The sequence below is a fragment of the Gracilinanus agilis genome, chromosome 1, assembly GCF_016433145.1.
Source record: "Gracilinanus agilis isolate LMUSP501 chromosome 1, AgileGrace, whole genome shotgun sequence".
Classification (NCBI taxonomy): Eukaryota; Metazoa; Chordata; class Mammalia; order Didelphimorphia; family Didelphidae; genus Gracilinanus; species Gracilinanus agilis.
The window spans coordinates 473,033,581-473,056,767 of NC_058130.1; the positions used below are offsets into that span (position 1 = coordinate 473,033,581).

Here is a 23,187-nt window from a genome sequence, read left to right on the forward strand (position 1 = left end):
AAGTGGTTCAGTGATTTACTCATCGTCATGTAGGAGATACAGTGGTCCCCAAACTTTTTTGGCCTACCACCCCCTTTCCAGAAAAAAATATTACTTAGCACCCCCTGTCACATATTATCACCTCCCCTTTACAGTTATCCACTGCCCCCAAATGCACCTGTGGTCATCACCACTTCCTTGGATCACTGCAGCACCCACTAGGGGGCAGTGGTGCCCACTTTGGGAATCACTGAATAGAACTTGAGTCTAAGGCTTATTGACTCTAAGGCCAGTCTTTTTATCCACTATCCCAATGGTTCTCAAACTTTTTGGTCTCAGAATCCCTTTATACTCTCAAAAAATACTGAAGCCCCCCTTGAATGATGAACTTTGGTTTATGTATATTATATCTATTAATATTTATCATGTTCAATATTTAAATGTCTTAATATTTTAATGAAAATAGTTTTTACTTTGCAGACCATTTGAAAGAGTTTCAGGTTTCTGAGAGGTCCCTGGATGACAATTTGAGAACTACTGAACTATACCATGATGCTTCTCTTTAGGAGTGAAAATTCAGGCAACAGATAAAAGTCTACATAAACCACACTAAGCTTTGGCATTTAGTTCCACTTCCCATTTGCATAAAAACATTCTTCTTCTGTCCTTCTAATATTTGTTCTTTCATTCATTCTTTTGCTTCTTGAAATTGGTTCAGAATTAGACTGCTCTGTGAGAAACACTCACTCCACCAATAATTCATTTAAGAGCTAGGAAAAGGATTCTAACTATGGATGATAGGACTTTCTAAGAAGACCTTTTATCAGTAACACTTGGCCAAATTATTCATTCTAATCAGATATTAACATTTACTCTTTTTTTCCATTAGAGGCATATCTCATATGTCATTGTCTCATACATACATCTTTTAGCAATAACATTATTACTTGATTACCAACTCCTAGTGAAAAGTCACAAAATCCTGTTGAGCCATCATTTGGCCAAAGACCTTTTTGTGGCATTGTTCCTCTGGAACTAATTGTATCCTATTAAATTTTAGCCTAATGTTAGCTTTCAGAGAACCAATTAAGACTGGTAGGCAAGAAGAGCAAGTCTGAAGTTTGTTTGGGGTTTGTTTGTTTGTTTTTAGAATAAAATTATCTGAGATATGTCGCCGATTTAAACATTATCTCTACTTTCAGGGCTAAAGTATCAGAGTATAACTTCTCCCTTGGATATTATGCCTTCAATTTTGATAGTTTCTATCACTTAAAATTCCTAGTCATGAGTATATAGACTAATTGGTCAGGAAGTTCCTATGTGTCTGTAACTCATATAATTGATTAGCATATAAGCTTGTCTTTTATGAGCTTGTCTGCAAAAGATAGGCAAGTAAATATATGTGTATGTACGTATATGTATAAATATATATGTATATATACACAATTATTTTTTATTTTTTTAAACCCTTACCTTCCATCTTGGAGTCAATACTGTGTATTGGCTCCAAGGCAGAAGAGTGGTAAATGGTAAGGGCTAGGCAATGGAGGTCAAGTGACTTGCCCAGGGTCACACAGCTGGGAAGTGTCTGAGGTCAAATTTGAACCCAAGACCTCCTATCTCTAGGCCTAGCTCTCAATCCACTGAGCTACCCAGCTGCCCCCTATACTACTATTTTTTAAAGTTAGCCCAGATTATTAAATGTAACATATAGTGTATGCTAGTTACGTACTTGGTGGATTTATTCACCTGAAGCTTTTTCCACTGTTTTCTACAACCTATAGAGAAGTGGCCTGTTGTGTAATTAATTCATTAACTAGCTAGGAAATACAATGTATACTTTTGTAGCCAGGAAATGACAGGCCCTACCCCAGTGTTCAATTAGAGGGTATTCAGTGAATGTAGATGAACTTTCTCAATAGATACAAGTATTCTCCTACCATTCACCAAAGGGTGCTCAGACTACATGCAAAGTGATGATTCCATCTTCTCCTACCCCAAGTTCTCCTCAGTTCTATCTTGATCAAGGGGAATGGAGATGTATGTGGCTGTAAAATATTTAAAATTAGAGAAATAACAGTTTGGTTTAATTTAATCTAATTCACTCCATCTTTCATACTTCCCAGGCCATTTATATCCTAGCCACATATTTCATTATACAAAGAAAATGAATAATATGAGTACTAAGAGCCTTGTAGTGATCCTCCCAATTTTTTCCTAAAGTAGAATGATATCACCCACTAGGCTTCCATTTTTTTTAAGTGGCAAAATGATGAGAGGCAGAAGTTATAAGTTTAAGGTCAGCTTTCAAAGGCCAGAGACTTCAGTTAATTGGAGTATGGTAATGTTATGGTAGGAGCTCATTTGTTTTCCTCCCATTTAACCAAGATATGGTTTCCAGAAATTCATGATCCAGTCACCCTGGAATCTGTACCATATCCAAATTACCCTGGCAACCCCAGTTCCCTATAATCATAGTGGCAACTCGCATCACTGGCTCTGGGTCTCAGCTCTTATGCTATCCCAGTCACAGCAAATAGAGGCTCAGGCCACTGCTATAATGGTGACAGTTGAGTACAGTGGCCATTGGCTCTCTATGTATGGTGGACAGCGGATTTAGCTCTGCCTCCGTTCTCTTTCCTGCACTTGGAAATTCTAGTCAGGAAGTTTTGTTTTGTTTTGTTTTTTCCTCCAAAGGCAGAGAGGCCTCTATGCCCACACATGGCTTACTTCAACATTTTCATGAGGTCATTAGAAATACTTGTTATATAAATAGTTATTAACAACTAAAATGTGATAAAATAGCAGGTCTTCAGAGATTAGGAGAGAAAAGGGGTTAATTGAAGTCAATAAGATAGTTGCCAAGGAAACTCTCACTTCATTGGAAAGAGATCATCATGGGGTTTCTCACAGACAGAGAGAAGAGTCCTGTCTGTATGCAGCAGGCACTGCTTCTAACTAGAATAATCAATAACATGAAATTCTATGCATAAGAAAGTGATATACCATTGGGAGCAAGATTAATGAAATATAAATACCTACATACAAATTAAGTACCTCCCCCACTAAACCTCAACTGTTTTCTATCAGTGGTTTATTTAACTGGTTTTCTTTATCCTGCTTTAAGAAGAAATCTTTATTTTCTTGTTTTTAGGTTCTGCATTTCAAATAACTTATAACTCCCTTAAAGCTCCCTATAATCACTTCAGCATTTCTAACTTAGAAACAAAAGCCCTAAACAGCAACCTTACTTACAGCTTATCAGAGAGAAGGAATTAATTGTCATCCTTGCTCTCCTAATTCTTTGAGCATTCTTTCTATCTATCTAGTCCCTCTCTGTCCCTGGACCCTGCTTTCTTTGAATTGCTCTGCTACAAAGCTTGGTTTTCTCCCCAAAGAATAAGATTGCTCTTACCTAAAATGGAAAGATAGGAAGCTGAATAATTCCCTTGGGCTTTATAAAATCCTATCAACTCTCCTAATCACTTCAATAATAATTATAGCTTTCATTTGTATGATTCTTCAAGTTTTTAAAAAGGTTTTCCTCACAACCCTGTTGAAGTATAAGTATTAGTGCCAATATTTTGCATTTGAGGAAACTGAGGCAATGGGAGGTTAAGTGAATTGCTCAGAGTTACACAGCCAATAAGTGTCTAAAGCAGGATTCAAACCCAGATAGACCTACTTACTCCAAGTACAGGATTCTAACTACTGTACTATCTATGCTTCTGGCTTTTACAAATAACGCATCTGCATTACTATCCTTGGAAATTCTGCTAGATTAAAGTTCTGTCATGTTCTAAAGGGACTAGACATGTTATTCCTTTTACATTTTTAAACACGTTGAAACAAAATAGTTTTAAAACAGGAAAAGAGTGACATTCTCAAATTTGCATAGGATCGGCAAACAATTCTCAATCATTATTGGTAGGGATAGCCTTTTGAGTTAAATTCCATTACAGACTCCATTGAACCATGTCTTCATATCCTGCATGGTCCATTGCATGATGGGATACTCTGTATTGGTTTCTTTCAGAGGCAAATACAATGTTTCTAATACATATTTTACAGATACTCAATTGACAGAAGCAGTGACCCTGGGAGATTCTTTTATGTTGACATCACAACAGGAGCTCTTATGACTGCAAGACCTCTTGACCGAGAAGAGATTTCATGGCATAATATCACTGTCCTGGCTATGGAAATGAGTAAGTATAATAGCAGTGTCCCTTAGAAAATAAAGTTAGGTGTTCTAGAATGTGAAAATTTCAAGAACTTAATTGAATATGCATTTTTGTTGTCCTTGGGAATAAGGAGAAAAAGGGAATCACAGCTCTGCCAATGACTGAAGCAAGCCATTTAATTTATATCACTGAGGCAAGCCATTTCATCCTTATAATCCTCAGATTTCTCATAGATAAAATTAAGAGGTTGAATTAGATGACTTAAAAGGTCCTTTCTAGTGCTAATATTCTAAGATTCTAGACTTTTTATTAAAGCCAAGAGTATGCCTCCTGGAGGGCCACTGGGCTCTGTCCATGGTCCTGGTCTGTTCAATAGTTTTAAAATTCACTCAGATAAGGCTTGCTTATGAAACTTATAGATACCCTGAAGCTGACACTCTTAATAACTAACATTTTGCACAAACAAAAAGATACACATAAAAAAGACCTCGACGTACTGGAAAGATTAATAAGCCTAAGATGAAAATAAAATTTCAGAAATATAGTCTTGAAGTAGAATCTGAAAAGGAATCAATTATAGAAACATACAGGTGAGGAAAGATAGATAGATAACTATTGATTTATCTTTTAAATATGGCAGTTTTGTCAACTTAAAGGTCCATATGGCTCAGTAGATGCAGCTAAGAAAGCTATTCTATCTTAGGCTGCATTTATAGATGTCTGCTATTCCGAGACAGATTAAAAAGTCTGCTTACTCTATCCTATTTAAATCTGGATGACTAGATTCGATTTGGGGGAAGGACATTCTTTAGGAAGGACATAAACAAACCAGAGGAAACCTAAAGAAGCTCTACCAAGGATATTGATGGAACTCAAAATAAAGATCATTTGAAGAACTGACAAGAAGAGAAGACAGTAGGAACATGCCAGCTTTATTCAAGTATCTGGAGTGTCAGAAGGAAAATAAAATTAGACTTGTTCTTGTTTGACCCCAGAGTGCAGAAGTAGGCTATATGGGTAGAAGTCACAGCAAGGCAGATTTCAGTTCAATGTAAGGAAAACTTTCAAACAATTAAATTGCCACTAACTGGAATGGGATACATGGAAAGGCGATCATTTCCCCCAAAGTTTCCATCTTAAATCAGGGCTGAATGGACACATCATAAAGATGTTTAATTGGAGGGTTTTCTTATTCCACTTTGCACTGCTGCCCTGCATAGTTTCAACTCCACACAAGATTCCTTCCCTAATTAAGCTCCTCACTTCTAATCTCACCACCATGCTGCTAACTCTAGTCTTGATTGACACCACCTCACTAAGCCTCTTCTCTCCTCTGATTGAAGGGCTAATCTAATCCCTTCCTACTCCCAAAACTGTCCTTTATATAGGACAGAAACTGGGCTCTTAGTTCATTCCACTTCATATCTGCTGCTCTGTCTGCCTTCAGCTCCTAAGAACAAGATGTTTCCATGCTATGTACCCCACCTCTGGTATCCCTCCCCCTACCTTCCTTTCTTCCATTGTCTGTTGTCCCCCCATTTAAATTGTAAGCTCCTCAGGGGGCAGAGATTGTCTACATTTTTATCAATTGTGTTCTAGAACTTAGCATAATGCTTGAAGCATAGTAAGTACTTAATAAATATTTTTAGATTAGATCAGACAATTTGAACTAGGTGACCTCCAATAGGTTTGTCATTATGAAAGAATGAAAGTCATTTCAATGTACTGACTTTACAGACAGAAGAAATAAGCTAAATCTTAGTTTTGGGGCTTTCAATCTCTATGACTTTGGCCTCAGTTTCTTCATCTGTAAAATAATGAGTAGGCTGAGGTGGTCTCTAGGAGCCTTTTTAGCTCTAGAGGTATGTTTTTTGATCCTAGACTAATTGAATATTCACTGTGCAAGACACAAGTATATAAGAAATAGACTCTACCCTAAAGGAACTAGTCTGTCACATAAGAAAAATGGAAGATACCTGAAGAGAACAAATATAGGCTTTGCTTCTTTCAAGGAAATAGAGATTGACAAGGTGTGCACAAAGCCATCCTAATGTTGGGTGAGTGGGAGTATATGGGGATGTTTTATTTTAAGAGGAGGCACTTTGTGGGATGAAAAGTGAACCAAGAAGGCATTTGGGTAAAGTTGATAAAGCAGCATTGCTGCAAAGAGATGTTTCTCATCCCTTAACTTTACAATGTTTATTCACTTCAATTCTGCTCTAAACAGAATGGAGGCCAAGTCAGAAAAGGGACATGGGTAGGGCAATGCTAAAGATAACTGGATTTCAAACATAAGTTTTATCAAAGATGCATGTATGAGTCATACCCAACTGAGGCAAGATTTGAACTCAGATCTTCTTGACTCCAGGCCTGGTGCTCTATCCATTATATCATTCTATCTATTATGCTCAATCCTCTGGAATACCTTTAGCTTAATCTCTAAATGTTGAGTTATTTGCATTGCAATGAAATATAATTCAGAGCAGAACTCTTCAGTACAATAACCTAGGACTACACTGTATATCAGATTAGATATCTTAAATAAAGCACAGAGAGCAAGGTTGGCTTTTTTTAGATATATTTAAAATCTTAAGGCAAAGCTAAGCCAGGAATTCTGAGTCTTTTTTTCTTTGAAAAACTTGGTACCTGTTATTATTCCCCATGTCTGTTCCCTTTACCTAGAAATCTGTCCTTTCTTCCCTCTAATATCCCTGGTTCCTGCTCAGTCTTTCATTGTCTTCTTACCTGACTTTAGCTTTGCTTTATATTAGGTATGTATCATGGTCTTTGTTTATGTTATTATTTATATATGCCTCATCCATTGATTTAGGAGCAACCAGTATGATGACCAAGTAAATACATTACTTCCTTCAATGAGTTATTTTTCCTGGGCCTCTGAACAGCTTATTCTTTCAGTATTCTATTTCTGTCTTCAGACAACCCGTCACAAATTGGAAGTGTTTCTGTCACAGTGAAGGTCTTGGATGTGAATGACAATGCTCCTGAGTTCCCCCGATTCTATGAAGCCTTTGTATGTGAAAATGCCAAAGCAGGGCAGGTGAGTAGACCCACATGAGTGAGGCCTTTGAATGAATGAATGAATTAATGAATGAATGAATGAATGAATGAATAGTACTCATTAAATGCTTACCATGTGCCAAGCACTATTCCAAATGCTGGAAACTGGATTGTCTTTTTCACTGATTGCTCCCCAGCACAGAAAATGGGTGTGTAGCTCAGGAAACCACCTCTTAAAATCTTCTCATTATAAAAAATCAGTCATACCTTAAGCTCCAACATTTCCCTACAAGTTATTCTCCTAAAATATGCATAATGATCAGTCTTTCAAAACTCTGAATGTATTCTTCCATAGAAACAATAATATAAATTGTGGTTAGGTTCCCAAAGTAGCACACAAAAGACCATTTAACCAATAGAGTTGCTGAACTAAATAATATTAGCTTAAGTTCTTGGTCCTGGGAAATAGGGGTTGTAGGAAATATATGATAGCAGGAGAAGGGGAGGCAGAAGAAAACACTTCCCTCCTCTTTTCTTCAGAGCTCTGGTTGCAAAACATTAACATAAATAGTTCATCCGATATCTTATCCTCTTAATGTCTACAACCCTTCTTCATCTCCCAATGATACTTTCACTCAGATTTTCTTTGGGTACTTGATCCTTTCATGCTGACTAAAATCTATGATGTGGCACCTTGCCCTCTCTGTACTTACTAATTGCTATATACTCTCAAATTATTCTCTTATATTCCAAAAAATATAAACAGTCATTCTCTCAATGTTGATCCCAAACTGAGCCAAAAGAACAATAGTTAAATTGCTCTCCATTGAGAGATAAAGAAAGGAAATATGCATTTATTCATCTACTGTATACCAGGCCCTGTGACTAGACAAATATTGTCTCGTTTGCTCCTCACAACAACCCTGGGAGATAATTATCCCTATTTTACAGTTGAGGAAACTGAGGATAAGTGATTTTCTAGCATAACATATCTAGAAAATATCTAAGGCAGTTCTATCTGACTCTGAGCCCAATGCTCTATTATACTACCTAAAAACCTCAAATGACAGATCCCTCATGAACCTCTTGTGCCATAATAATTTTCCCCTTTACACTCTCCAGAGTTGCATTTCTTGACTTCATAGGGAATCCTGGCCAATCTATCCTTGAGTATAAATCCCTTAAAGAACACCCCTGAAAAGTTGCCCAACCTCCATTTGAAGACGGGGGTGGGGGGAACCCACTACCTCTAGAAGAGGGGTTCATAATTTTTTGTGTCATAGACTCCTTTGTAGATTGGTAAACTAAAAGACCCCTTGTAGAGGAGTATTTTGATTATATAAGATAAAACATATAGGTTTAACAAGGAAATATAATGAAATAAAGAAATGATTTTTCCCTCACAAGTTCATGGATCCACTCATCTAGGAGTCCATGAACCCCAAGTTAAGAACTTCTGCTCTAGAAACACCTTATTCCACTTCTGGATCACTCAAATTGGTTGTAAGTTTACCCTTACATCAAGTCTAAATATGTATCTCTTCAACTTCAATCATTATTCCTAGTTCTTGCTTCTAGGGGCAAAAAGAAAATGTGATGGCCCTTCAAAGATTGGAAGATATCTAGCATTACTTCCTTTAAGCATCAGGCAGTAATGCATAAAATATAGTCTCAATGATGACAAGCCTATTCTGCTTAGAAATCTGATCCCTTGGACAATACCCCTAAACTATTCATGCTTTTCACAGTTTCTTCCCACACTAAACATTTGAACCAATGGATTCTCTCAAGGCTCTTCAGTTCTTCAAAATGATTCAAAATGCAAGCTGTGTGGCTGCGGTAGTATGGTCTCTAATTGGGTAGCATGGATGGAATGGGGTGGAAAGGAAGGGAAGGAGAGGGAATAGGATAGAATGGAATAAAATCGCATGGGGTGGGATCACATAAGAGTGGGATGGCATAGAGTTGAATGAAATGAGATGGAATTAAATGGGATGGGATGGAATAGGATGAAATGGAATGGGGTGAGATGGGATGAAACAGGAATAGCTGCCTGTCTTTTGTACATCTAGCTCATTTGTAAGTTAGGGACTATCTATATTAGTCATTCTTGAATAGGAACTGTGATTGCTTTTACCTATCCCTTGTGTTTTCTGTTCTGATATACATAGCTTCCTATTATTCCAAGCATCACTGTATAATATCTGCATAGCCAAAGCCTTTAAAGCATCTTCATGAGTTCACTAGGCAATGACCACACACTTTTCTGCTCTGTCTGTATACATAAGATAGAATAACTTTTCTGTAACAGGAAAAAAATCTTTATATTTTTGATTCATCCTTTTCTCGCAAAACTTGTTCAATTTTATGGCTTATAATGCATTGAAAAATAATTTAGAAAAGTCTAAATACAATTCCAACTCCCTGCCTGTGAACTGTTAAACTTAACATTTGCTTGAATTGTTGAAGTTCCATTCACAAAAACTCCAAATTTGAGAGTTAGAAGGGACTTCAGTGGTCACATAATCCAACCCATGTTAAAAAAAATAATAATTCACCTAGTAACATAGAAGGGACAGATAATGAAAAGAGGCTAGGTGATATAGTGGATAGAATTTTAGACTTGGAGGCAGCAGGACATGAGTCTGAATTTTGTTGGGCATCTATTACTGTATGGTCCTGGGCAAAGCAGTTTCCTTGTCTGTGAAGGAGGGCTAATAAAAGCCTTTGTTTCACACATTTATTGCAAAGATCAAATATAATAACACATAGAGTAAGCTGAAAATTTTAAAACTCCATATAGATAGGGGAAACTAGGTGGTTCAGCAGATAGAGAGCCAGGCCTGGAAATGGGAGGTTCTGGGTTCAAAACTGATCTCAGACACTTACTAGCTTGTGACTCTGGGCAAGTCACTCAACCTCAGTTGCCTAACCCTTTCTGCTCTTCTTCTTATCAATTCTAAGACAGAAAGTAATGTTTTTTTAAAGCGATATAAATCTATATACCTATATAAATTTGGGCTCTTTTAAGAGAATATTAAGAAGTTTTATCTTTTTTATTGTTAATTCACTTTATTTTTTTCCTAATTGCACTTTTACAATTTGTTGTTTTTAATTTTCAATTTTAAAAGTCTTATCATTTTAGAAGAAAAAATAAAATAGTCTCTTCTTTTAACAAAATCACATATTTTCAGAGCAGCCATCTAGTTTAACCCATACTCTCAGAGTCTCTATGACAATACCCTTGACAGGTGGTGATCCAATCTTTGCTTAAGGAATTTCAAAGAGCCCAACATTGTCCCAAGGCAGCCTACTGCACTTCTAGGCCTCTGTAATTGCTAGAGAGGTTCTCCTGACATAAAGTCTAAATCTAATTCTATAACTTCCATATTTCTTAGAGAGCTTTAAGGCAGGAAAAGATGTTTTCTGACAGGTTCACAGATTTTAGCCATTGTTCTTATTAAATGGAGTCACCCAAGCAAATCCATCTTTCTGCAGTCATTTAAAATAGGCTACAATAGGCTCACCTTTAAGCACAACCTACTAGTAACATGATATCACAGAGCTAAGAGTATGGGTGCCCAGAGTATCTTGAGAAGATCACTACTTCCATCTGGGAGCCACCTCATATTTCTTCCACATACATTCTCTTCTCTGGCTTTTGAAAACTGAATGCTTTCAATTAGGCTCCAGGTCTAGTGTTTGGGTTGGGGTTTTTGGGGGGCTAGGGGCCTGGGTGAAGGAGAGTTGGTCTGCTTTCCAAATCATTCTCTAGAGATGTAAATAAATTTGTCAAAAGTTGAGTTTCCTTGTGTTGCAGTGGCCATAGCAGGGCATCAGCTTTGCCTCCAAGAAAACGTGAACTTATTTCTAGCAAGTGACCTTGAAGAGTACATGGAGATTAATCATACAGGATACTTTTAATACTGAGGGCAAGAATGAAACTTGCATACCCCAAGAAAGGCTTGATCTGTCATTGGCCAGGACAATGACTAGGGTCATTCCTAACCTAGTACCGGGAAAGCAGATTTGCCTTTTCTTCATTAAAACACAGGATCCTCGTAGTTCTGCCCTAAAAAGTCAGTGTCATATTGGACATTTTGATATGGCCTTTCCTGATAAATGTGCAGAGTTGTATATCCATTTCTTTGTTGCCACACATCTAATAATGCCGTGACTCATAGTACCACATAGTAGGTTTTAATAAATATTTGAGGATCGATTGATCTCCCTTTTATTTGACTGCTTAGTACTAAACTTGGGAACTAGACTAATGACATTATTGATATGAGGATCTTCCAGGTAAGGAAACTTTACTAAAGTAGATAAGTATCCTCTCTGGCACTTATGGTGTAGGGCAGGGATGGGCAAACTACAGCCCACAGGGCCAGATGGGGTGGGTCCTGAAATGGGCCAGACATTATTCCTAATCTGACGAATACAATGAGTAGGATACAATACAATGGAACTTGAAAAGAGTTGCCTTAGAAACAGACTTGACAGATGAGCATTTCCTTTCCTTTGGCCCCTTCTTTAAAAAGTTTGCCCATCACTGGTCTAAAGGGTTTCCTACTTCACTGAAAAGTGGAATGGCTTACCTAGGGTCTCACTGCAAGTGTGTAAGAGGTGGGGCTTGACACTAAGTTTTCTGCATCTCCAAAGTTAGCTCTCTAACCAATGTCAGGCTGCCTGTCAACTTACCGTGCGCTATAAAAATAGCCAATGATGTACCTGGGAAGGGGAAAAAAAGGCTTCTCCAGAAGGTCAGGTAATAGAGAAAACACAAAGAAGAGTCCCTTAGAAGGGTAGAAGAGGCTGCAGTTTAGGGAACCTAATAAGAAAGTATGTGAGCAGAAAAGATCTGAAGCAAAATTATAAAGTAGGCAAAAGGTACCTTCAGAAAGCCCCTGATTCCCTTTCTATATCTCCTTTTTCTCACCTGACATCAGATGTTAGGCCATGTTAACTCTTCTCTCTCTCTCTCTCTCTCTCTCTCTCTCTCTCTCTCTCTCTCTCTTTCTCTCTCTCTCTCTCTCTCTCTCTCTCTCTCTACCAAAATATTTATAGCAGCACTTTTTGTGATAGTAGCAAAAATCAGGAAACAAAATAAATATCCATCAAATGGTAATTGAGTAGACCAGTTGGAGTAGTAAATTCTACAGTAATAAAAAATTATGAATACAAAGAAACATGGAAAGTTGTCTTGTATGAGTTGATGCAAAATGAAGTAAACAGAACCAAAAAAATATATCCAATGACTACAGCAATGTAAACAGAAAGTACAGCAACAAAACATTTTTAATATATATTATCATGTTACAAAGAACAAGTCTACAAGCCTGATACCAGAAAAAGAGTAGGAGAAAACATGTTCTGCACCTACTTTACAGAAGTGAGAAGTTTATCTGTGGTGTGGAATTCTGTGTATATTGTCAGATTTTTTGTCAGATTTTTTAAAATTTACTGCTCTGTACAATGTATTGAGCATGAGACTTGAAATCAGGAAACCTGAATTTGAATCCTACCTCAGACAATTACAGTCTTTGTGACCAAGGGCAAGTAACTTAACCTTTCTGTGGGGCAGCTGGGTAGCTCAGTGGATTGAGAGTCAGGCCTAGAGACTGGAAGTCCTAGGTTCAAATCTGGCCTCAGACACCTCCCAGCTGTGTGACCCTGGGCAAGTCACTTGACCCCCATTGCCCAACTTTATGACTCTTCCACCAAGGAGCCAATACACAGAAGTTAAGGGTTAAAAAAAAAAAGAAAAAAAACCTTTCTGTGACTCCATTTCATTATATATGAAAATGAGAGAATTTTGGACCAGGTCTTCTCTAAAGTTGCTCCTAGCTTGAAATCTAAGATCTTATGACAAGAATTTCCTTATTTGTAAAATAGGGACAATAATAGCACCTTTCATCTGGGTGGTACAGTGGATAAAGCTTTTGGCCTGGAGTCAGAAAAACTCAGATTCAAATTCAGCCTGATTCCCAATACTATACAAACTATTTGACAAAATAAGCAAAAAAAGAATTTTACCAAATTCCATTTATGACATAAATATAGTACTTATCCCAAAGCCAGGCAGACCAAAAACAGAGAAAGAAAACTACAAACTAATCTTCTTAATGAACATAGATGGAAAAATCTTAAATAGAATACAAGCAAAAACACTATAGCAATTTATCCTGAAGATTATTCACTATGACCAGGCGGGATTTATACCAAGAATGCCAGGATGGTATATATAATTGGCCATGTCAATAGCCAAACCAACAGAAATCATATTATTATTTCAAAAAATGCAGAGTCTTTGACTAAATACAGCATCCATTCCTATTGAAAACATTAGAAAGTATAGGAATAGATGGGCCTTTCCTAAAAATAATAAGCAGTGTATACTTAAAACCATCAGCAAGCATCATATGCAATGGGCATAAGTTAGAAGCCTTCACAATAAGAAGCAAGGATGCCCATTATCACCTCTTTATTTAACATTGTACTAGAAATACTAGTGGTAACAATTAGAGAAGAAAAAGAAATTGAAGGTATTAAAACAGGCAATGAGGAGACTGAGCTATCACTCTTTACAGATGATATGATGGTCTACTTAAAAAATCTTAGAGAATCAACTAAAAAGTTAGTGGAAATGAACAACAATTTTAGCAAAGATGCAGAATACAAAGTAAACCCACATAAATCATTAGCATTTCTGTATATTTCCAACACAACTCAGCAGCAAGAGTTAGAAAGAGAATATAAAATATTCAGGAATCTATTTGCCAAGATAAACACAGGAATTATATGAACACAACTACAAAACACTTTCCACACAAAACTAGATCTAAATAACTGGAAAAATGTTAATTGCTCATGGGTAGGATGAGCTAACATAATAAAAATGACCATCCTACCCAAATTAATTTACTTATTTAGTGCTATACCTATCAAACTACCAAGAAACTTTTTTATAGAATTAGAAAAAATTATAACGAAGTTCATTTGGAAGAACAAAAGATCAAGAATATCAAGGGAACTAATGAAAAAAATGTGTGAAGAACGGAGACCTACCAGTACCAAATCTTAAACTGTACTATAAAGCAGTGATCATCAAAACAATATGACACTGGCTAAGAGACAGAAGGGTCAATAAATAGAATAGACTTGGGGTAAATGATCTCAGCAAGATAGTGTATGACAAACCCAAAGATCCTAGCTTTTGGGACAAGAGCCCACTATTTGACAAAAACTGCTGGGAAAATTGGAAAATAATATGAGAGAGATTAGGTTTAGATCAGTAATGGGCAAACTACAGCCCACAGGCCAGATGCAGACCCCCTGAAATGTTCCATCCGGCCAGTGCGACATTATTCCTAATCGGACGAATACAATGAGTAGGATACAATACCATGACACTTCGAAAGAGTTGCCTTTGAAACAGACTGACAGATGAGCATTTTCTTTCCTTTATCCCCCTCTTTAAAAAGTTAGCCCATCACTGGTTTAGATCAACAACTCACACACTAGACCAAGATAGATTCAGAATGGACAAGTGACTTAAATACAAGGAGGGAAACTATAAGTAAATTTGGTGAACATATAATAGTATACCTGCCAGATCTATGTGAAAGGAAAGAATTTAAGATCAAGCAAGAGATAGAGAATGTTACAAAATGCAAAATGGATAATTTTGATTAAATTTAAAAAGTGCTTGTACAAATAAAACCAATGCAAACAAAATTAAAAAGGAAGCAACAAACTGGGGAAATTTTATAACAAAACTCTCTGACAAAGGTTTAATTTCCCAAATATATAAGGAACTAAGTCTAATTTACAAAAATTCAAACCATTCCCCAATTGACAAATGGTCAAGAGACATGAATAGGCAGCTTTCACATGAAGAAATCAGAAGTATCACAGTGTTCTAAATCTCTCCTGTTTAGAGAAATGCAAATCGAAACAACTCTGAGGTATCATCTTACACCTAGGAGACTGGCCAATATGGCAGCAATGGAAAGTGATCAGTTTTGGTGGGATGTGGCAAATTGGGACACTAATGCATTGCTGGTGGAGTTGTGAATTGGTCCAACCATTCTGGAGGGCAATTTGGAATTATGTGCAAAAGGCTTTAAATGAATGCTTGCCCTTTGATCCAGCCATAGCACTGCTGGGTTTGTACCCCAAAGAGATAATAGGAAAATGACTTGTACAAAAATATTTATAGCCACACTCTTTATAGAAGAAAAAAAATTGAAAAATGAGGGGGTGTCTATTGATTGAGGAATGACTGAACAAATTGTGGCATCTGATGGTGATGAAATTCTATTGTGCTGAAAGGAATGATGAAGTGGAGGAATTCCATGTGAACTGGAATGACCTCCAGGAATTGATGCAAAGTGACAGGACCAGAACCAGGAGAATGTTGTACACAGAGACAGATACACTGTGGCACAATGGAATGGAATGAACTTCTCTGCTCATAGCAATGCAATGATACAGGACAATCCAGAGGAACTTATGAGAAAGAATGATATGCACATCCAGAGAAAGAACTGTGGGAGTAGAAATGCAGAAGAAAAATATGATTGATCACATAATGTGATCAATCATGTTTTTCTTCTGCATTTTGGGGATTGGGGATATTGACTTTAAATGATGACTCTTGCAAATATTAATAATATGGAAATAGGTTTTGAACAATGACACATGTATAATCCAGTGGAATTGCTTGTCAGCTCAGGTAAGGGGAGAGGGAAGGGAAAGAACATGAATCATGTAACTATGGAAAAATATTCTAAATTAATTAATTTTCTAAAAACATTCAACCTGATTCTAGCTGTGTAGCCCTCGGCAAGTCACCTAATCACTATCTGCCTCAGTTTCCTCATCTATTTAATAACACCTAAGTCCCAGAGTTGTTCTAAGGATCAATTAAGATACTATTTGTAAAGTGCTTAGCACAGTGCTGGGCACATAGTTAGCACTTAGTAAGTTCTTCTTCTCTTCCCCTTTCCCCCTCAACCTCACAGAGTTGTTAGGATCAAGTGAGTTACCATATATAAAGCATTTTGCAGACCTTAAAGAGCTAGGTAAATTTCAAATATTAGTTCTTTCCTTGAAAAAAAATCTTTACTATAAGAAATAGCTCCGAGAGTGAAGCAGGGAAGGGATAGAGGAAGAAATTTAAACTCTCTAAAAACAAATGATACCAATAAAAGTTTTTTTTTTCATTTATGTCCTTTACTCTGTCCATGGCTACAATTCTACTGAGTAAATGTCATGCAAAACTTTTTAATTTGCTGACACTGCCATGGCTCCATCATTCTTGGGGAAACTTGTGTTTTTTTTTGGTGGCAGGGAGTTGTTGTTGTTTGGTTGGTTCATTGTTTTTTGGCTTAGCAAGGCACTGATTGGAGAGAAAGAACTCTGGGTTTTCGTGAGCTGTGGGAGTTTTTCAGTTGGTTATAGCTGCTTCACCCTGTTTCCTTTATGTCCTTCCATAGCTGATTCAGACCGTGAGCGCAATAGACCAGGATGACCCACAAGATGGTCAGCACTTCTACTACAGCTTGGCTCCTGAGGCAGCTAACAACCCCAACTTCACTCTAAGGGACAATCAAGGTAATGAGAGTAGCCACAGACCGTTAGTTATGGCAGCAATGCTCATTTTGAGAGTTGGGCTGGTGATGCTTTCCATTACAGTGCTATTTCCAGTAACACCAAATGATACCTGCTGCTTAGGGAGGACTTGAAGGTCATGCAGTTCTGCCCACTTTTCTCTAAAGCATGTTTCTCAGCTATATATGTCCCAGCAGCTCCAGCTTCCCTCTGATGGACCTGCTGCAGGTTTGTACATCTGAAGCTAAGGGAGAATTACTATTAATTCATATGGATTTGCTCAAAGGTAGGAGAAAAGCCCGTTGAGTTGGTATAGGGGAAAGAATCTGGCTGGTTGTTGTGTTTTTTTTAACAACTAGTGCCTTTTTAAGTTTCTCCACAGGGTGTCAGGGATGAAGCACCTTCCCTTCTGGCTCCAAACATTCTTTTCATTTCCCTGACTGGTTGTGATTCTTCTTTACTGCTCTGTCAATGTGCTGGAAGAGTTTAGAGAAAGTGAGAGAAAATGAGCTGGAAAAGAGAATCAGAAAAGGCAGAAAGTAGCATCTGGATATAAGGACCAACAAAGGAGGAGAAGTAATAAACATATCTTGGAAAAAAGAACAGAGAGAGAGTTAAGGGTAAAGATACAACCATAACAATGCTCTATCAGTACTCTTAGTTAAATGGAGAAACAGATATGAAGTCAGGAAAACTGGAGTTCAAATACAGCCTCAAAATATTATTATTATTATTATTAATGTTATTATAGGACTGGATTTGATGATCTCCAAGGCCTTTTCCTGCTCAAAAATTATTCTTCCAAGGGGGCAGCTGGATGGGTCAGTGGATTGAGAGCCAGGCCTAGAGACAGGAGGTCCTAGGTTCAAATTTGGTCTTAGACACTTCCTAGCTGTGTGACCCTGGGCAAGTCACTTAACCCCCATTGCCTAGCCCTGTAACAAATAAAATTAATATAGAAGGATATAAAGATATTAGGGTTTTAAAAAAATATTCTTCCAACCATACAAATATTCTCCTACTATTGATAATTATGATACTTATGAATAGGAATGTAAGTGTGTGTGTGCATGCATGCGTGCATGTTGTTCTTTGGTAATTTTGGTTTTGTCCAATTCTTAATGACATCATTTGGGGGATTCTTGGCAGAAATCCTGGAGTGGTTTGCTTTTTCCTTCTCCAGCTCATTTTAAAGATGAGGAAACAGAGGCAAAAAGGTTAAAATGACTTACCCAGGGTCACACAACTACTAAGTATCTGTGGTTAGATATGAAGTCATCCTGGCTCCAAGCCTGGCACTCTCTTCACTATGACACCTTCATATCAGTGGGAAAAAAATAAGTGAAAACATATTATAGTATTTCGATGGTAGCAGAATAGCTTTACTTTTCTATTACCTCAACTCCAAAATGCAACCAGAATAAGCAGCACATATAGCAGAACCCAAGTGCCAAGTGGGAAAGATACAATCTGGAACCAGGCAAGGAAAGAGGTAAGACCCACTACACTGTGGGTGTAAAGAAAGAAGTCATAAGTTGGGGTCACCAAAGGTACAAGGCCAGTGGTCTAGATTAGAATACAATAAAGGAAGCTCATACCTCTAAATTTCAAGATCCTCTCAGGTAAATCTAAAGTTTCCTTACCTAATTATGTCTGAATCTAAAGAGACCAACTATTAAACTAGTTTTATTCTAAAAAATAAGGGGCATTTAAAGCCTTGTTCCATTAAATAGAGCTTGGTTTCAATATGAAATCCAATACTTCACATGAGGAAACAAAACTTTGCTCAGCATGATACAATATAAAGTAACCAACTGGCTTTCGCGTCAGAGAACCTAGGTTCAAATCCCTCTTTGGAGGCTACTATCTGTCCAGCCTTGGGAAAATAATTTAATATATCTGGGCCTCCATTTCTAATCTACAAAATAAGGGAACTGGACAAAATGATCTCTAAGGTACTTCTTCTTAATCTATGATTCTATAAATAACAAAACCTATCAGTTTGTGTTAACTTCTTTAATGTAATCATGTTTCCCTCATATCATTAATGCATTAGGTAGTATACTTTTAATGTCATTGGTATAGAGAATTACAAAGTGAGGAAATTTCCTTTGTCAATTCAGGTAAGTATGTTCTCAATGTGTAGTCTTAGGGAGTTACCTAAAACACTAAGGTGAAGTGACTTGTCCATGGTCTCACAGCCAGTATATGTCACAAGTAGAATTTTATCCCAGGTGGACAGCTCCCTATCCAGCCAAGCAACCACTCTGGAATTATTTTTATAAAAATTTTAAGGAAAAAAAACAGATAGTAATGAGTAATAAACACTCATAATAAGAGAGACTTTGATCTTGGTCTCAAACATCCCCCCCTTGATGTTTTTAGATCCAATTCAACAACAACAACAACAACAACAACAACAACAAAACCTTATTAAATAACTGTTGGGAAAACTTGGGGCTAGGGACCAGACCTGGTTTGTTGGATGGGATGGAGAAATACATAAATTAGATAAAATTAGGTCCTTGCCCTCATGGAACTTATATAGTTCAGCTAACAGGTAGATTCCCATTCATCATTCTTTTGCTTATTCTCTTCAAACTCACTGTAATCTCCTTTGCTACAAAGGCTGATCTCACAGAAGCAAATCTCTAAAAGCATCAAAACTACTTATTTTAGCTTTTCCCATTTTGTGTTCCAAAGTCAGTTTGATAATTCTATATGAAAGTCAACCAAAACCTCTGTAATAGCTATATTCTATGGCCTTTGATGTTTTGTTGGGAAGAAATTATCTATATTTTTCCATTTATCTACTTTACAGGGAACCCTGCTTGCAAAAATAGCCCTCTACCCCTCAGGAGTGAGTTTTGGAAAGAAAATCATGGGAAAGAATAAAAGAACTATTGATTTGTAGAATATCATATCACATCCTATCAGATTGCCTGTGGAATGATTGTGTTTTTTTTCTCCCCACACTGACATTTGGTACAATACCCATATAGAGAAAAAAAAATGTTGCAAAATATTGGGTCCAAGGTTTCTTAAGACTTACTTTGGGTCAATTTCAAGTATCAATTCTTGGGGCCAACATCCATACATGTGAAAGGCCACTAGAACAGGATGGCTAGGAAAAGAAAGGCTTCATCCCTTGGAACAGTATTTAAAGCAGACATTTTGAGCAGAAAGCATAAACTTGTAACATTTTCCCTTGCCAATTTTATCTACAAGCACACTTCACAGTTCATTCTTTGGAAAAGATGTGAGACATCCAAATCCACAATATGTTTGTGAAAAGACATCACACTTAGACAATGCAGATCTTTGGATCAAATCAGTACCCTACTCAACAAATTTCAGTGGCTCTCTATTATCTCTATTATTAATTATTTGGACTTATATTTATACATGATAATATGCATATAATTATATATAATTAAATTGAATTGTGTGATAATAAATTAATTGATTGATTAATAATTAATTAAATGGAAGCTTTTTTCTTTTACTTTCAAAGCCTTGTGCAACCTGGCTACAGCAATTAGGTGGCACAGTAGACTGAGCACTGGACCTAGAGTCATAAAGATGAGTCTTTCTGAGTTCAAACCTCGCCTCAAACTTTTACTAGCTATGCAACCCTGAGCAATCATTTAACCCTGTATTTTACAGCTGAGGATACCATGAAAGGCTTCATGCAGGTGGTTATATTTGAACACTTGTCAATGAAAATAGTCCAATGCTCCATCAGATCTGTGATCTCATCGAGGTGGATATTCCCTCTAATGATGTAGATGACAACCCATCAGTTCTGACCGACTTTGTATGATAGTCACGAAGGTCTTCAGACACAGTTACCATGAAAGTCCATCATGTTTCAAGCATTCTAATATTTCAAGTCTATCAAGGAAGCAATTGCCTGCCCATCAGCTGTCCTTTGCTTTCATGCACTGACCTGCCCTCCAGTCATCTGGTTTTGGGATGGCATCCTCCATGTAACTTCTGATGCAAAATTCTCATTTATAATGTGTTGCATCCTTTTCACAGCGATGTCTACCTTTTGAGTGATCTTTAAATTTAGGTTTCAACTCAGTTTCTATAACTTATACCTATTGATGTCATGATATTAGACAACTATGAATATAGTATTCAAGAGATGATTCTTTATCTCAGAGGGGTAAGATCATTAAGAGAACTATAAAATTTCCCCAAAACAACCCAGACTGTTTTCCTCTTCCTGTTCAATTCTGGAATATTGACTTTTTCAGTACCTATAACATAGATATAGTTGTGTATTGAAAGACGTGGTTTATTCTGAGTAAAAAGGTTGGTGGAACTCAAGTCTGTAGATGTAATGTCCATTCAGACACAGAGAGCAAGATGGCTACTCTCAGCCCTGGGAGTCTTATAAACGCAATCTAACTCTCTTAAATATTCATAAAAACAGGTTTAATGAAGTGAATAATCAGGATAGGATGAGGATGGAGGGCTAGGGGTGTCCCTAGGCTAACAAAAGCTATACTTATCCCAGAACCCACTGACCTGCAAAGGTCTCTTCAGTCTCCAACAAAGTTGGAGCTCCTCTAACTACCTCTCTATCTAAATCCTCCAAAGCCTCCCTAATTCTAGCTACTTAACTCTATAGCCACTCCAAATAGTTTTGGTCGATGAATAGAGCAAGTTGTTGGATCAGGGTAGGTGACCACAGTGATCTAGTCACCAAAGACTGCAAGCTAAGCCTGCAGAGGTAACTTAGCAGTTTGGATCACTCAAGCTGTATTTCTCTCATCCATGTAGGTAAATAGAGTTTCTTCAGGTCAGGTCATGGTGGCAGGAATAACAGTAGATTGAACAGAATCCAAACAGAGTACACAGGACACTCCAAAAACCAGGTCAGAGGAGAGGGAAGTCCAAGGAGTTGTGATTTCTCACTAATCCTCTCAAGTCTCCTCTCAGAGACTGGCTGGAATCTTGCAGGGAAGGACAGGAATCAAAATAAGATGTCAGCAAGGATAACAAGCTGGATCACAGGGAGAGCCAAGGCCTGAAGCTGTGCCTTCTCTCACTACTTCAAAACTCCCTCTCAGCCTGACCGTTAACCTTCCTCAGAAGCCTCTCTCAAAATGCCGAGAGTCCAAACCTCTGAACATTCTGTCCCTTGCACTCCAGCAAAATCTTATTTTTTCACTCTGCCACACATCACATTTCCTTTTATTTGTATTTCTTTCCTTCAGTATGTGTGTATGTGTATACGTATACAGATTATATATACTCTGTGTGTGTATGTGTGTATACAGAGGAGTTCTAAAGACTGTACCTCCAGTTGCAAACCTTAGTCTAGACCAGGAGTCAGCAAACTCTAGCACAGAAACACAGATAAAAGAGATTAGATAGATGGATGGATAGATGGATGAATAGGCAAATAGCTATATTAATAAAAAAGATAATAGATTTTATTATACTGATTAACTACTTGGACCTTTTAGTGTCATCATTAAAATGCTCTAATACATTTCTCAAGTTCTTCCTCTCCTCAAATATATATATATATATATATTTTGCAAAAATGGACCTGTTCTATAGTTTAGGCACATTTGAAGAATATTGGGAATACAAAAAAATCATTATCGAACATCATAATGCATATAGTTCAATCCTATGCTGGAGGAAATTTGATGAACTTATGCTAAATAGATGTAGTTTTAAGCAAATGATAATAATAGCTAACTTTTTATCTTGAATTTTAACATTTGTGATTTAACATGTTTTGTATATTTCTATATTTATTTCATTTGAGTCCCACAGCCACCCTAGAAGGGAGATAAATCTTTTGTTTTTATAACACTTATATTTTCTACTCTATTCTTCCCCAGCCTTTGCTGTAATCATCCCTTATAAATGATTTTTACAAGAGATTTTTTAAAAGAGGAAGGAAAAGCAAATGTATCAAAAATAATAGACACATAGAAACTTCGGATATTATACCGTGTATCACAGGTATTATCCCCATTTTACAAATGAGGAAATTGAAGACACATAGCTAGTGATATCCAAGGTGAGATTTAAGAACTCAGGTCCTTTATGATTTCAGGATCATTGTTCTTTATACTACACCAAGGATTCTTAACCTGAATTTCATGAACTTTGGAGGACTTATATATTTTCATAATTATATCTCAATGAGTTCTTTTGTAATCATATATACTTTATGTTGGAAAATTCTTGAGAGGGAAAGGAAGGAAGGAAGGAAGGAAGGAAAAAAGGAAAAAAGGAAAAAAGGAAAAAAGGAAGAAAGGAAGAAAGAAAAAAGGAAAGAAAGGAGGGAGAGAGAAAAGGAGGAAGGGAGGGAGGGAGGAAGGGAGGAAAGTAGAAAAGAAGGAAGGAAGAGAGGGAGGAA

The 23,187-nt window shown here is 37.0% G+C and overlaps 1 protein-coding gene and 1 long non-coding RNA gene across 3 annotated transcripts in view; one reads left to right on the plus strand and one right to left on the minus strand.

Moving 5' to 3' along the window:
• LOC123238200 overlaps positions 1-23,187 on the minus strand; it is a 125,383-nt gene that overhangs the window by 92,712 nt on the left and 9,484 nt on the right. The gene's annotated exons all lie outside the window — the stretch shown is intronic.
• Positions 1-23,187, plus strand: part of CDH20 (cadherin 20) — a 111,756-nt gene that overhangs the window by 72,839 nt on the left and 15,730 nt on the right. Inside the window, exons 8-10 of the mRNA XM_044665640.1 lie at positions 4,051-4,187; positions 7,100-7,221; positions 16,682-16,799. Of these exons, the coding sequence (XP_044521575.1) occupies positions 4,051-4,187; positions 7,100-7,221; positions 16,682-16,799 (377 nt within the window). The remainder of the gene's footprint in view (positions 1-4,050; positions 4,188-7,099; positions 7,222-16,681; positions 16,800-23,187) is intronic.